The 16126-nt window shown below is 45.6% G+C and overlaps 1 protein-coding gene across 1 annotated transcript in view; it reads right to left on the minus strand.

The window, feature by feature from the left end:
- Positions 1–7608: 7608 nt before the first annotated feature.
- The window catches only part of LOC115472243 (lysophosphatidic acid receptor 6-like), a 111178-nt gene continuing 102660 nt past the window's right edge, over positions 7609–16126 (minus strand). Inside the window, exon 2 of the mRNA XM_030206447.1 lies at positions 7609–9754. Coding sequence (XP_030062307.1) covers positions 8619–9754 — 1136 coding nt within the window. The 3' untranslated portion in view covers positions 7609–8618. The remainder of the gene's footprint in view (positions 9755–16126) is intronic.

Here is a 16126-nt window from a genome sequence, read left to right on the forward strand (position 1 = left end):
CAATCTGGTGTTATTGCTTCTGAACAGTATCCCTGGCATTACTCATGTTCCATTTTATTGCTGCTGTTATTACTAATCTCAGTGCTAGACATAGGCAGGGTTGACATTGTACCCTGGGATTTCCATCTGGTTCTTTATGTTACTTCCTGAGAATCCCACTTAATCTTGAACATTGCTCCCTTCCTATTGCACACTGTGGGCTCCATTATCCCTTATACTGCTCTTCCCCATTTATTAATAATTCATACTTCCAATTTCATTCCAAACTAGAGAAAAAAAATCTAGAAATCTAAAACATCTGTCTTTTTTGTCTTCATTTATTTATTAATAAAGAGAAAAATATATCAATAACAATAATAGTTAAATGCAACAAATAAAATAAGAAAATTCCAACAAAAAGGAAAAGGACTACCGAGTTATTTAAAGTACAATGACAATGCAAGGAATAAAAGCATTACATTTAACAATAAAGATGAATGATATATTATTTAAAAGTTTTTCACAGGCTGTCATATAAGTAAACATTTAGCAAGTCTATGATTCTTCTTGGCAAGATAAAGTTCAAAAGCACCAGTCTTTATTAAGGTACAAATATTAACAGCTGTATTTTTCACCAGTCCAAAATTTACATTGCTTTATGTACTAGCTGCCTCTCTATTCTCTAACCTCTGAGTCAACTCTTCTGTTTTATTTATTTATTTATTGCATTTGTATCCCACATTTTCCCACCTCTTTGCAGGCTCAATGTGGCTTACAGTACATCATGAATGGTGGAAACTCAAGGCTATACCTATGAATTTATTGGCTAGTGCCCCAAATCTCAGGAAGAAAAGGACAGCCCTCTGCTTCTACTTTCAACCCTCCTCTCCTACGTAGTACACAGGGAAAATGAGGAGAGGAGGTAAAGCAGGAGTGGATGAAGCAGTCCCTTCCCTGCTGCTATTGTTGGGAAGAGAAGAGCGTATGAGGCCAACCTGGACAGAGCAATGCAAATAACAACAACTCTGATCCCTAATGCAGCATCCACCCCCTCCAGTTTTTTCATCCTTTCCTATCTTGCAAGGAACTGATAGGGAGAAGTTCTTTTATTGTCTGCATATATTTATTGTAAATCTGTGGTTTTCTGTGTTCTTTGTGAAGTATTCTGCTAATGTATGTTTCAGCTTGTCTTTTTTTCCCAGTAGGAGGTATGTTGCTAGCCTACATTTGAATTGCTAGCCTACCTTTCCAAAAAACCAAAACCAAAACAAACAAACAAAAAAAGACCAATCAAAATAAAGCAAACCCATGTACGGTGACATACTGCATTCTTAAAATCCAGGTACAATCTGTCCCTGCCCCAAAGAGAATACAATTTAAGGGGTAATTTTATAATGCATTTTCCATGTGCTAAGAGCGAATGCTACATACCTGTAGAAGGTATTCTCCGAGGACAGCAGGCTGATTGTTCTCACTGATGGGGTTGACGTCCTCGGCAGCCCCCTCCATCGGAAAGTTTACTAGCAAAGGCCTTTGCTAGTCCTCGCGCGCCCATGCGCACCGCGCATGCGCGGCCGTCTTCCCGCCCGAAACCGGCTCGAGCCGGCCAGTCCAGTATGTAGCAAAACAATACACTTCAAGGGAAGACTCAACTCCAAAGGGGAGGCGGGCGGGTTTGTGAGAACAATCAGCCTGCTGTCCTCGGAGAATACCTTCTACAGGTATGTAGCATTCGCTTTCTCCGAGGACAAGCAGGCTGCTTGTTCTCACTGATGGGGTATCCCTAGCCCCCAGGCTCACTCAAAACAACAACCATGGTCAATTGGGCCTCGCAACGGCGAGGGCATAACTGAGATTGACCTAAAAAATTTACCAACTAACTGAGAGTGCAGCCTGGAACAGAACAAACAGGGCCCTCGGGGGGTGGAGTTGGATCCTAAAGCCCAAACAGGTTCTGAAGAACTGACTGCCCGAACCGACTGTCGCGTCGGGTATCCTGCTGCAGGCAGTAATGAGATGTGAATGTGTGGACAGATGACCACGTCGCAGCTTTGCAAATTTCTTCAATGGAGGCTGACTTCAAGTGGGCTACCGACGCAGCCATGGCTCTAACATTATGAGCCGTGACATGACCCTCAAGAGCCAGCCCCGCCTGGGCGTAAGTGAAGGAAATGCAATCTGCTAGCCAATTGGATATGGTGCGTTTCCCTACAGCCACTCCCCTCCTATTGGGATCAAAAGAAACAAACAATTGGGCGGACTGTCTGTGGGGCTGTGTCCGCTCCAGGTAGAAGGCCAATGCTCTCTTGCAGTCCAATGTGTGCAGCTGACGTTCAGCAGGGCAGGAATGAGGACGGGGAAAGAATGTTGGCAAGACAATTGACTGGTTCAGATGGAACTCCGACACGACCTTTGGCAAGAACTTAGGGTGAGTGCGGAGGACTACTCTGTTATGATGAAATTTGGTGTAAGGGGCCTGGGCTACCAGGGCCTGAAGCTCACTGACTCTACGAGCTGAAGTAACTGCCACCAAGAAAATGACCTTCCAGGTCAAGTACTTCAGATGGCAGGAATTCAGTGGCTCAAAAGGAGGTTTCATCAGCTGGGTGAGAACGACATTGAGATCCCATGACACTGTAGGAGGCTTGACAGGGGGCTTTGACAAAAGCAAACCTCTCATGAAGCGAACAACTAAAGGCTGTCCTGAGATCGGCTTACCTTCCACACGGTAATGGTATGCACTGATTGCACTAAGGTGAACTCTTACAGAGTTGGTCTTGAGGCCAGACTCAGACAAGTGCAGAAGGTATTCAAGCAGGGTCTGTGTAGGACAAGAGCGAGGATCTAGGGCCTTGCTGTCACACCAGACGGCAAACCTCCTCCAATGGAAGAAGTAACTTCTCTTAGTGGAGTCTTTCCTGGAAGCAAGCAAGATGCGGGAGACACCCTCCGACAGACCCAAGGAGGCAAAGTCTACGCCCTCAACATCCAGGCCGTGAGAGCCAGAGACTGGAGGTTGGGATGCAGAAGCGCCCCCCTCGTCCTGTGTGATGAGGGTCGGAAAACACTCCAATCTCCACGGTTCTTCGGAGGATAACTCCAGAAGAAGGGGGAACCAGATCTGACGCGGCCAAAAGGGAGCAATCAGAATCATGGTGCCTCGGTCTTGCTTGAGTTTCAACAAAGTCTTCCCCACCAGAGGGATGGGAGGATAAGCATACAGCAGGCCCTCCCCCCAATCCAGGAGGAAGGCATCCGATGCTAGTCTGCCGGAGGCCTGAAGCCTGGAACAGAACTGAGGGACTTTGTGGTTCGCTCGAGATGCGAAGAGATCCACCAAGGGGGTGCCCCACGCTTGGAAGATCTGTCGCACTACCCTGGAACTGAGCGACCACTCGTGAGGTTGCATAATCCTGCTCAACCTGTCGGCCAGACTGTTGTTTACGCCTGCCAGATATGTGGCTTGGAGCACCATGCCGAGATGGCGAGCCCAGAGCCACATGCTGACGGCTTCCTGACACAGGGGGCGAGATCCGGTGCCCCCCTGCTTGTTGACATAGTACATGGCAACCTGGTTGTCTGTCTGAATTTGGATAATTTGGTGGGACAGCCGATCTCTGAAAGCCTTCAGAGCGTTCCAGATCGCTCGCAACTCCAGAAGATTGATCTGTAGATCGCGTTCTTGGAGGGACCAACTTCCTTGGGTGTGAAGCCCATCGACATGAGCTCCCCATCCCAGGAGAGACGCATCCGTGGTCAGCACTTTTTGCGGCTGAGGAATTTGGAAGGGACGTCCCAGAGTCAAATTGGAGCAAATCGTCCACCAATACAGGGATTTGAGAAAACTCGTGGACAGGTGGATCACGTCTTCTAGGCCCCCAGCAGCCTGATACCACTGGGAGGCTAGGGTCCATTGAGCAGATCTCATATGAAGACGGGCCATGGGAGTCACATGAACTGTGGAGGCCATGTGGCCCAGCAATCTCAACATCTGCCGAGCTGTGATCTGCCGGGACGCTCGCACCCGCGAGACGAGGGACAACAAGTTGTTGGCCCTCGTCTCTGGGAGATAGGCGCGAGCCGTCCGAGAATCCAGCAGAGCTCCTATGAATTCGAGTTTCTGCACTGGGAGAAGATGGGACTTTGGATAATTTATCACAAACCCCAGTAGCTCCAGGAGGCGAATAGTCATCTGCATGGACTGCAGGGCTCCTGCCTCGGATGTGTTCTTCACCAGCCAATCGTCGAGATATGGGAACACGTGCACCCCCAGCCTGCGAAGTGCCGCTGCTACCACAGCTAGGCACTTTGTGAACACCCTGGGCGCAGAGGCGAGCCCAAAGGGTAGCACACAGTACTGGAAGTGGCGTGTGCCCAACTGAAATCGCAGATACTGTCTGTGAGCTGGCAGTATCGGGATGTGTGTGTAGGCATCCTTCAAGTCCAGAGAGCATAGCCAATCGTTTTGCTGAATCATGGGGAGAAGGGTGCCCAGGGAAAGCATCCTGAACTTTTCTTTTACGAGATATTTGTTCAGGGCCCTTAGGTCTAGGATGGGACGCATCCCCCCTGTTTTCTTTTCCACAAGGAAGTACCTGGAATAGAATCCCAGCCCTTCTTGCCCGGATGGCACGGGCTCGACCGCATTGGCGCTGAGAAGGGCGGAGAGTTCCCCTGCAAGTACCTGCTTGTGCTGGAAGCTGTAAGACTGAGCTCCCGGTGGACAATTTGGAGGTTTTGAGGCCAAATTGAGGGTGTATCCTTGCCGGACTATTTGCAGAACCCACTGGTCGGAGGTTATGAGAGGCCACCTTTGGTGAAAAGCTTTCAACCTCCCCCGACCGGCAGGTCGCCCGGCACTGACACTTGGATGTCGGCTATGCTCTGCTGGAGCCAGTCAAAAGCTCGCCCCTTGCTTTTGCTGGGGAGCCGCGGGGCCTTGCTGAGGCGCACGCTGCTGACGAGAGCGAGCGCGCTGGGGCTTAGCCTGGGCCGCAGGCTATCGGGAAGGAGGATTGTACCTACGCTTACCAGAAGCATAGGGACCAGTCTTCCTTCCCCCGAAAAATCTTCTACCTGTAGAGGTAGAGGCTGAAGGCTGCCGGCGGGAGAACTTGTCGAATGCGGTGTCCCGCTGGTGGAGAGACTCTACCACCTGCTCAACTTTTTCTCCAAAAATGTTGACCGCACGGCAAGGCGAGTCCGCAATCCGCTGCTGGAGTCTATTCTCCAGGTCGGCGGCACGCAGCCATGAGAGCCTGCGCATCACCACACCTTGAGCAGCGGCCCTGGACGCAACATCAAAGTGTCATAAACTCCTCTGGCCAGGAATTTTCTGCACGCCTTCAGCTGCCTGACCACCTCCTGAAAAGGCTTGGCTTGCTCAGGGGGAAGAGCATCAACCAAGCCCGCCAACTGCCGCACATTGTTCCGCATGTGTATGCTCGTGTAGAGCTGGTAAGACTGGATCTTGGCCACGAGCATAGAAGAATGGTAGGCCTTCCTCCCAAAGGAGTCTAAGGTTCTAGGGTCTTTGCCCGGGTGCGCCGAAGCATGCTCCCTAGAACTCTTAGCCTTCTTTAGGGCCAAATCCACAACTCCAGAGTCATGAGGCAACTGAGTGCGCATCAGCTCTGGGTCCCCATGGATCCGGTACTGGGACTCAATCTTCTTGGGAATGTGGGGATTACTTAGTGGCTTGGTCCAGTTCGCAAGCAATGTCTTTTTCAGGACATGGTGCAAGGGAACAGTGGACGCTTCCTTAGGTGGAGAAGGATAGTCCAGGAGCTCAAACATTTCAGCCCTGGGCTCGTCCTCCACAACCACCGGGAAGGGGATGGCCGTAGACATCTCCCGGACAAAGGAAGCAAAAGACAGACTCTCAGGAGGGGAAAGCTGTCTTTCAGGAGAGGGAGTGGGATCGGAAGGGAGACCCTCAGACTCCTCGTCAGAGAAATATCTGGGGTCTTCTTCCTCTTCCCACGAGGCCTCACCCTCGGTGTCAGACACAAGTTCACGAACCTGTGTCTGCAACCTCGCCCTGCTCGACTCGGTGGAACCCCGTCCACGGTGGGGGCGTCGAGAGGAAGAGTCCCTCGCCCGCATCGGCGAAGCTCCCTCCGCCGACGTAGTCGGGGAGCCTTCCTGGGAGGTGGCCGCAGTCGGCACCGCACGCGGTACCGACGTCGGGGACCTCAACCTGGGCGATGGGCCAGCTGGCGCCACGCTCGACGGTACCGGTGGCGCAAGCACCGCCGGTACCGGAGGGGTAGGGCGCAACAGCTCTTCCAGAATCTCTGGGAGAACGGCCCGGAGGCTCTCGTTTAGAGCGGCTGCAGAGAAAGGCTGAGAGGTCGATGCAGGCGTCGACGTCAGAACCTGTTCCGGGCGAGGAGGCTGTTCCGGGCTGTCCAGAGCGGAGCGCATCGACACCTCCTGAACAGAGGGTGAGCGGTCCTCTCGGTGCCGATGCCTGCTGGGTGCCGAATCCCTCGGCGACCCAGAGCTCTCGGTGCCGACATGGGGGGGCGACCGGTGTCGATGCTTCTTCGACTTCTTCCGAAGCATGTCACCGGAGCTCCCCGGCACCGACGAGGAGGACGTAGAATCCATCCGTCGCTTCCTCGGGGCCGAGACCGAAGAAGGTCGATCCCGGGGGGGCTGTACCGCAGGAGCCCTCAGGGTAGGAGGAGAACCACCCGAAGGATCACCGCCACCAGGAATGGACAGCCCTCACCTGCACTCCTGACGATGCACCTCCGTCCGACGACATCAGCAGACGAAGTCTCGGTACCACCGACGTCGATACAGTCGCCCGATGCCTCGGCGCCGATGCAGAGGCCCGATGCCTCGATGCAGTCGATGGAGCGGCAGCCAAGGAAGATGGTCCGGACGCTGACGACGTCGATGCACTCGATGCCTCCGGTGCCGATGCCGACGAAGAGCCCGAGAACAAAACGTTCCACTGGGCTAATCTCGCTACCTGAGTCCGCCTTTGTAACAGGGAACACAGACTACAGTTCTGAGGGCGGTGCTGGGCCCCTAGACACTGAAGACACGCAGAGTGCCTATCAGTGAGCAAGATTACCCGGGCGCACTGGGTGCACTTCTTGAAGCCGCTGGAAGGCTTCGATGTCATGGGCGGAAAAATCACGCCGGCGAAATCAAAATCCGAAATGGCGAAAATTGAAGCACCAAAATTTAGAGGGAGAAAAATCTCGACCGAGGCCAAAAAAGGCCTACCCCGACAACGAAAGAAAACTTACGGGGCAAAAAAACTGAGAAATACGGGAAGGGCAGAAAACCCGAAAGGGCCTTCCGGAACACTTCCGGAGCGCTTCCCGAACTTTTTTTTGAGAAAAAGAGATGAAAAACACGTCGAAAAGGACGCGCGAGGTCGACTCTCTAGGGCACGAACGGCGTAACACGACCGTACCGAGCGCGGACGAAAGAAGACTGGCCGGTTCGAGCCGGTTTCGGGCGGGAAGACGGCCGCGCATGCACGGTGCGCATGGGCGCGCGAGGACTAGCAAAGGCCTTTGCTAGTAAACTTTCCGATGGAGGGGGCTGCCGAGGACGTCAACCCCATCAGTGAGAACAAGCAGCCTGCTTGTCCTCGGAGAACATATTTTACATGCAACATTGGCTCTTATAACATTGCACAAACTTTGCAGTAGTTCTCAGACAGAAAGTATTATAATACTTTCCTTTTGAACCATGCACATTTTTAAGTGCTTTTCGGATGTGCAATTTCAGTTTTAACCAGAGCAAACTTTTTAAAAACATTTTCCTTCCTATGTCCACTTATATATTTTTTACAGGTTTGTTGTGTGAGGTGTGAAAGTGGGATCTGAAAAATTAGTTGAGGGGAGCACACAGTGGTGCACTCTGAGTATAGTTATCAAAATTCCAGCATGGGGAGGAATCTGTAAATTAGTTGGCAGATCCTAAGGTTAAAGGTTTATCTTGGGCATCTACAACCTTTATATCAGAAATGTCTAATTTTGCATTCTAGTTTTCCTAGTGTCAGCCTCCAGAGATACATTTTGAAAGCCATCAAGCTACCCAGGTATGGCATTAGGAAGATCCAAGCCCTTGTAAATTTACAAAGGCTATAGTTTAGAGGATTAAATTGTGGATATTCTGGGTGTAGGGTAAGGACAAGGAAGGAACAACTCAGATTACTGATTAGTTTACTGATAATGTATCTCCATTGTAACCTAGCCTGTTTGACCCTCCCTCCTGCCTGAATCTATCTAGAGATTCCCCTATTTATACCCTATCCTCTTGTCTCTAGCCTTTTTTGAGCCTGAGCCAGATGCACTGAATCTTTTTTTTTTTTTGCATTTTAAAAAAAAATCTATTTCTGCCTATAGGAAAAATGTATCTCACTTTCCCTTGCTTGCTACAATCTCCCATCTCCATTTGGCCCATGCCAACCTAACCTTTGTCTCCTTTCGTTTATATCAACTTTCCTTCCAGCTCAATATTTTTTTTAAATTCATGCCTCTCTTTCTGCTTCCAGTCTCATCCCAGCTTTGCACATCCTAATATCACAACTCTCCATCCTTCACCCCCCACCCAGTGCTATGCTCCTTCTTTATTACAACTGGAGCTTCACAACCCCATGAGGGCAACAGTCAATCATGATGTACCTCCCATTCTACACCTGTAGAGACTGACATCATGGTTGATGCAGTGCTCTCGGTCACCACCGGCCCATGTGAGTCCATTGATGCTGTTCCTGATTCACCTGCATGTATGCCCTGTGTACTGTCACCAGAGCCAGTGGGACGACCCTTTCTGAAACATAGCAAATTAAAAGAATTTGTAAATGCATACTTAAACTTTTCCGAGCCAAAACAATACAATATGGGATCTAGACAGCAGTTTGTTCCTGATAACATCCAGGTTATGTAATATGCAACTTCCACCCTCTCGAGCAATCCACAATACATCGGGAAAAACAACTTGACAGTGACGCCCACTGTCCTTGTGATATGCACAGGCACATAGCAAATAATGAAGATCACCAATGAGATACTGATGGTTTGGATGGACTTCGATTTCATGACTTTGCTAACTGAATTCATTGGGTTAATTTTTAGGATATATCTGCTCAGCAATGTGTAGCAAGTGATTGTGATTCCAAAAGGGATAAAAAGTCCAGTAAATATGATCACCCAGTTCCACATAAAATACAACACTGCCATATCAGTTTGATGAAAGCTGAGGCACTTTGTGGTTCCATGGATTTCAGTTGTCTTCAGAATGAAGAAAAATGGTAATCCTTGACAAAAAAGGCAACCCCAGACCACCAAGCAAACTTTTTTAATGAAGGAATTTCTGTTGAAAACTGTTCTCTTAACATTGTGAACCACTGTGAAATAGCGGTGTAGACTAATCAGGGTCAGGAAGTAGATGCTGCCATACATGTGAGCACTCAGAGAGAAGACTTTGACCTGGCAGAGGAAGGTTCCAAACATCCAGTCATCTGTCAGTGAGTAGATGATGATCAGAGGTGCCGCAGGTGTTATGATGGCATCTGCAATTGCCAGGTTAAACTGGAGAATCATTGTTGAATTCCATTGTTTGATGCGGAACCAGAATATCCACAGACTGAGGCAGTTCAGTACAAAGCCACAGAAGAAAACAAAGCTTAGAAAACTCGGAATAAAAGTATGCAGCTTTTGTGGCTTACAGCCCGTGTCATTGTCTGAGGTGTTCAGCATCACTACAGAGGATTGATCTTCCAGGAATATATTCAGACTTTTCCCTGGAAACATATAAACAGATAATGCTTTTTAGTGAAAGTGAGAAACCTGAAGACTTTGATAATGAACACAATATCCAAGCTGTATCAGTTTTCCAGAGGAAATTCACAAAGGACTGTGAAACACAGTAATTTGTCTCACAGTACTGAAAGCCCTTTATCTGTTTATGTTTATTGAGTCTTTATATACTGCTTTTACTAAACAGGAAGGTCAAAGCAGTTTGCAGCCAGTTTTGTTTAACAGCACAGAAAGGATTTTGTTCTCTCGGTAACATCCCGAATCACTGACAAAGACCTTTCTTCAATTCTGGTCACAGACTGAAAATTGCCTAAACATCAAGAATGTCTCGGGTCAAGAGACCTCAGGGATCCCAGTGGTGTGTGTAAATGGGAACTATAGTCCCCATCAACCAAAGAGAACACATAAGTGCAAGAGGTCAAACACCTGCCTGACAGTACTCCCAGATTCCCTTTTGGAACCAGAGGCCTGGTGAATGCCAGATCAGCTACTAAGAAATTCCCAATGATCTGTGAACAGCAACTAGACATCTCCTCCCCCCCGCAATTCAGCACTATTTTGTTGGATTATTTGTAGTAAATAATTAGCAGATTTTATACACACAGCTTCAGCTTTAGAAATGTTAATTTCTTTTCTTCATCTCTCTCACATACACCCCAGAATAATTCACTGCTGAGTCACTTTAAAGTTGAATTAACAAAACATCTGTTTACTCACAGTTTGTAGTTAGATATATATTCAGCAGGCTTATATATACATAATATAATACATTTGGTTTATCAGCTCTTTCCATGTGCTTAGATGGTAATGGATGCTCACACCACCATAGATCCTCTCAGGTTAGGAGAGATCATGAGCTCCATGTGCTGTGTCTAACCCCCACAGGAAGTTGCATGGGTGTGACCTCTCTAAGTAATTCACATCAGAGGTCACAGAGTAATCACAGAGAAAAAATTGGTGACAGGCAATGCATGTAAAATACAATACATTATTCCAACAAACCCCTTCTCATGCATAACTGTCATGCAATTATTAATTCACACAAAGTCCAAGCTTTATTCGCAGATTCTCAAAACGTTCTCTGGGTAACGGTTTGGTCATGATGTCAGCTGTCATCTCACTGGTGTGACAATAGTGTAGACTGATGACCCCTTCTTTCGCCAACTCTCGCACGTTGTGGTATTTCGTTGCGATGTGCTTGGTGCGTGACTGAACCTTGTCATTCTGTGACAGTCGGATGCAGCTCTGATTATCTTCCATTATCTGGATTGGTCTCTGTTCAGCTATTCCAAAATCCAGCAAAAGTTTTTCAATCCACATCAGTTCTCTGCATGCTTCTGATACAGCCACATATTCAGCTTCTGTAGAAGACAGACTCACAATACTTTGTTTATGACTGGCCCATGAAATTTGTACATTTCCATACATAAACACATATCCACTTGTGGATTTATAGTCAGAATGATCCCCTGCCCAATCTGAATCACAGTAACATATTAGTTTTGGATTACTATTGGCTGAAATCTTTAATTTACAATCAATGGTACCTTTTAAATACCTTACCATCCTTTTAACTGCAGTCCAATCTGATTTGGTAGGTGAGCTGACCCTTCTGCTCAAAATTCCTACTGCATTTGCTATATCAGCCCTGTATGTGGTAGTCAGATATAAAAGCTTACCTATGGCTGATCTATATTGGATGTTATCTGGTAAAGGTTCTCTTACTGTTTCATCCTTCAGAAAATCAGTGATCATGGGAGTGCTTACAACTTGGGCATCTTGCATACCTAAACTTTCAATAAGCTCATTTATTTTCTGCTTCTGGCTTAGAAGATAAGAACCATCATTTTGTTTCTCAATTTCTATACCAAGATAGTATGACACATTACCAAGTTCTTTTATCTCAACATTCAGGTTTAAATATTTTACAATGTCCTTGTACTCTTGCTCACTTTCGCTTGCAATGAGCAGATCATCAACAAAAGCTAAAATGTATGCATATTGTCCATTTCTGCACCTAGTGTACAAGCATTTATCTGCTTCACCTTGCTTAAATCCTAAATTTGTCAATATTTCATGCAATTTGTCATTCCAACATTTTGCACTTTGCTTTAATCCATAAAGACCTTTGTTTAATTTACACACTAGCTGTCTTTGTTTTGTATTATGAAACCTGTTGGCTGTTCCATGTACAAGTCTTCAGTTATATCTCCATGAAGAAATGCTGTTTTCACATCAATGTGGTTGACTTGCATGCCTTTTGAGACTGCAATGCTCAGAAGTGTTCTAATTGTCGTGTGTTTCACTACAGGTGCAAACACTTCATCAAAATCTTCTCCATATTTTTGAAGATACCCCTTTGCGACTAATCTGGCTTTATACCTTTCCACTTTTCCTTGTGCATTCCTTTTTAACTTGAATACCCATTTGCATCCTATAGCTTTCTTGCCAGGAGGTAATTTTGTAAGAATCCAAGTATTATTTTTATCCAATGCATCAATTTCTTCTTGTGCAGCTTTACGCCATTCAGCAGCTTCTTCTGCTGGCATTTTCTCAATCTCATCCCATGTTAAGGGCTCTTGAGCTTCTGCTGACTTTGTTAGGTAAGACAGTCTTGGGGGTGGAACACCTTTGTTTTCCCTGGATGAGCGTCTGACAACAGGTTGGTCTGACCTTTCCGCATCCTCTAAATCTGAGAGTCCTTCTCCAATTGATTCCCCTTCTCCAACTGTACTGTCTCCTGCAATGATCCTTTCTGTGTCTGCTTCCTCTGCCTGTTCCTCGTTAGATACAGATGAGTTGCTTTCAGACATCTGTCTTGGTATGGCATTTATATACACTGGCATGTCTATTATGGTTCTAGTTTCATATTCTGGATGATAAGGCTCATCTGGGATAATCCAGCCTTTATCAACCCTTTTGTTTTCATCAAAATATGTAACATGTCTTATGCCAACAATGCCAGTTTTCAGATTCAAAATTCTATATCCTTTGTGTCCTGGAGCATAGCCAACTAAAATGCCCCTTTCTGTTGTGGAATCCAGCTTATGCCTTCTTTGCTTTGGTACATGAGCATATGCTGTACTTCCAAATGTTCTTATGTGTGACAGGTTTGGCTTCCTACAATGCCATGTCTCATGTGGTGTGCGCTCAGCGCCTTTAGTTGGCATTCTGTTTTGTAGGTACACTGCTGTGAGAATGGCTTCCCCCCATAGTCTTTTAGGGAGATTGCTATCTGACAGCATACACCTGGTCATTTCCACAAGTGACCTAAATTTTCTCTCTGCAACAGAATTTTGCTCTGGTGTATAAGCTACTGTTGTGATATGCTGAATGCCTTCTTGTTCTAGAAATGTGCGCATGCTTTGTGAAGTGAACTCACCACCATTGTCGGTCTGAAGAACCTTTGGTTTTCTTTCAAATTTATTGCTCACCATGGCTACGTATTTCTTCAGCATGTCTGTGACTTGACTTTTTTCTTTCAGCAAATAGGCCACACAATATCTAGAGAAATCATCCAAGAATATTAGCACAAATCTGTTATTTCCCAATGATGGGATATTAAACGGTCCACATAAGTCACTGTGTATTAAGTCCAGTACTTTATTACTCCTATTTCCTGTGTATGCAGGAAATGAGGGTCTCACACCTTTTTGAGTAACACAGTCTATGCATTTCTCCATTTTACCAGTATCTGCACTGATTTGAATGCCTGTGGCAAGTTGCTTACTGTAAAGATCCTGGATCACCTTAAAATCACGATGTCCCAGGCGGCGGTGCCAGATTTCCAGACTACATTTACCATCATTCTTCCTTACTTGCGCCAGATGTGAGGCTTCACCTGAAATGCTCAGTTTATAAACATCATTATGCATAAAAGCTTCAGCATACACTTCATCATTTTTAGAGATTGTGCACTTATTGTTTTCAAAATGAATCGCAAATCCCTTCTTATCTAATGTAGATACACTAAGCATATTGCAAACTGCTTGGGGAATATACAAGACATCACTTACAGGAATTTCTTTAACTTCATTAGACACTTTGCATTTTAAGAATCCAATGCCTTTTGCTTGGATCTTAGCAGTCCCTGTGTTTGCAGTATTAAGAATACCTTCTTCTGGACACATTTCCTGAAAGAAATCCTTACAATTGGTTAAATGGCATGTGCTCCCCGAATCCAAAATCCAAGTACTTTCATTTGAATTATTATTTACCATAGTCAAAGATTTTTCTGCCATTAGAAAGCTCTTATGTTTATCATTGTCCTTTGTACATTTCCTGGTTGGAAAATTCTTTTGTTCCATTGGCTTAGGTGAGCTAGAGGGGGTGTTTTGTGTTTCCTTACACCATTTAGATACATGTCCCTCCTTTCCACATGAGTAGCAAATCAGCTTGCCCTTGGGTGGAGTTTTCACATAGCTCCGCCTTCCTCTATTCTTTGCCAAGAAATTTGTTTCATTTCTCTCTGACTGTCTTTGAGAACACATCTCCTCAGAATCATTAATTATGCATTCCTGCCTCAGTTTTGATGCTGCCTGTTCAAAAGATTGCCCTTCAATGGCTTCATTTACAGACCTAAAAACATCAAACTTCTTTGATAGTGAGGTAAAAAGAAATGCTCTTTTCAATGCATCATACATGGGAATTCCAGAAAGTTCTAGCTTTTGAAATGAAGACATAAGATGCATAATGTGATCATTACACTTACTTTTATCCCTTAATTTGGTTTCATTCAACTCTGCCAACCAAATTGGTTGCTGTTTTGCATATGTAGTTGCATACATAGTTCTCAGTTTTTCTAAAATTTCCTTTGCTGTATCTTTTGCCTCCACCAATATGGCTTGTTTCTCTGAGAGAGCTTCAAAAAACATGCACTTCACATAATAGTTTGCATTGTCCCATTCAGCCATATTTTCAGCTGTTCTGTTTTGGTCTAAACATATACTTAATTTCTTTGCTTGAAGGAGACATTTAAATCTTAGCTCCCATTTCTGATAATTATGTTCAGTTAACTTAGGCACCTTGAGAGAGTGGAAAAATGGTGAATTTCCTCCCTCAGCCATTGCCTTCTGTTTGGTGTGGGGGGGGGGAGAGAGAGACAGACTGAATCTTTCTTTTAAAACTTAAGAGAAAAAGGTGTGGCTTTTTTACTGCCTGGTAATATTTCTCTTCTTTTTCAATTCCTGGCCTGGGCCCATAACCCTTTTGTTGGATTATTTGTAGTAAATAATTAGCAGATTTTATACACACAGCTTCAGCTTTAGAAATGTTAATTTCTTTTCTTCATCTCTCTCACATACACCCCAGAATAATTCACTGCTGAGTCACTTTAAAGTTGAATTAACAAAACATCTGTTTACTCACAGTTTGTAGTTAGATATATATTCAGCAGGCTTATATATACATAATATAATACATTTGGTTTATCAGCTCTTTCCATGTGCTTAGATGGTAATGGATGCTCACACCACCATAGATCCTCTCAGGTTAGGAGAGATCATGAGCTCCATGTGCTGTGTCTAACCCCCACAGGAAGTTGCATGGGTGTGACCTCTCTAAGTAATTCACATCAGAGGTCACAGAGTAATCACAGAGAAAAAATTGGTGACAGGCAATGCATGTAAAATACAATACATTATTCCAACATATTTAACCAGCCGGGACGTTTCCTGGCTGGTTAAATAGCATTTAGCCAGCTAACCGTTATATTGCAACGGTTTTTACTGATGATGTATCACGTCAAACAAAACCAATAAAGTCAAACATTTTGTAAACATTCAGTCATGTCATAATTGTACATATGCATCTAGTCTAACATCATCATCATTATTTTACATCCTTTCCTCCCCCTTCTCCCCCCACAACCTCCCCCTTATTTTACTCCTTTACCTTTATCTACTTATTTCATGGTAATTATACTAGCAATATCTATTACAGGTCTTAACCTGTCCAAAATCCGGAGCAAATATGTGCTGGATGTCTCACTATCTAGGACGTATCCAATTTGTTAAGCACTGCACTTCTAGCCTTGTGGGAGATATTTTGTAAATATTTAGACCATATATTAACAAAGATCTTTCTTTTATTTGGGTTACCGTAAGCCTCCATGGCCTCCCAGAGCATTAGCTCATGGAACCTATTTCTCCAGTACCAAAAGGAGGGTGGCTCAGCCTGCAGCCAATGTCTGAGTATACATTTTTCCCCACTGCATGGCAGTGGCGTAGCCAGAAAACCAATTTTGGGTGGGCCTGAGCACAAAGTGGGTGGGCACAAAATTTTCTCTCTCCCCCTCTCCCCTAGCACTTCCCCAACTCAAAATATAAATACTTTAGCTGATGAGGATCCCCAATGTC

Source organism: Microcaecilia unicolor, chromosome 6, assembly GCF_901765095.1.
Source record: "Microcaecilia unicolor chromosome 6, aMicUni1.1, whole genome shotgun sequence".
NCBI classification, from domain to species: Eukaryota; Metazoa; Chordata; class Amphibia; order Gymnophiona; family Siphonopidae; genus Microcaecilia; species Microcaecilia unicolor.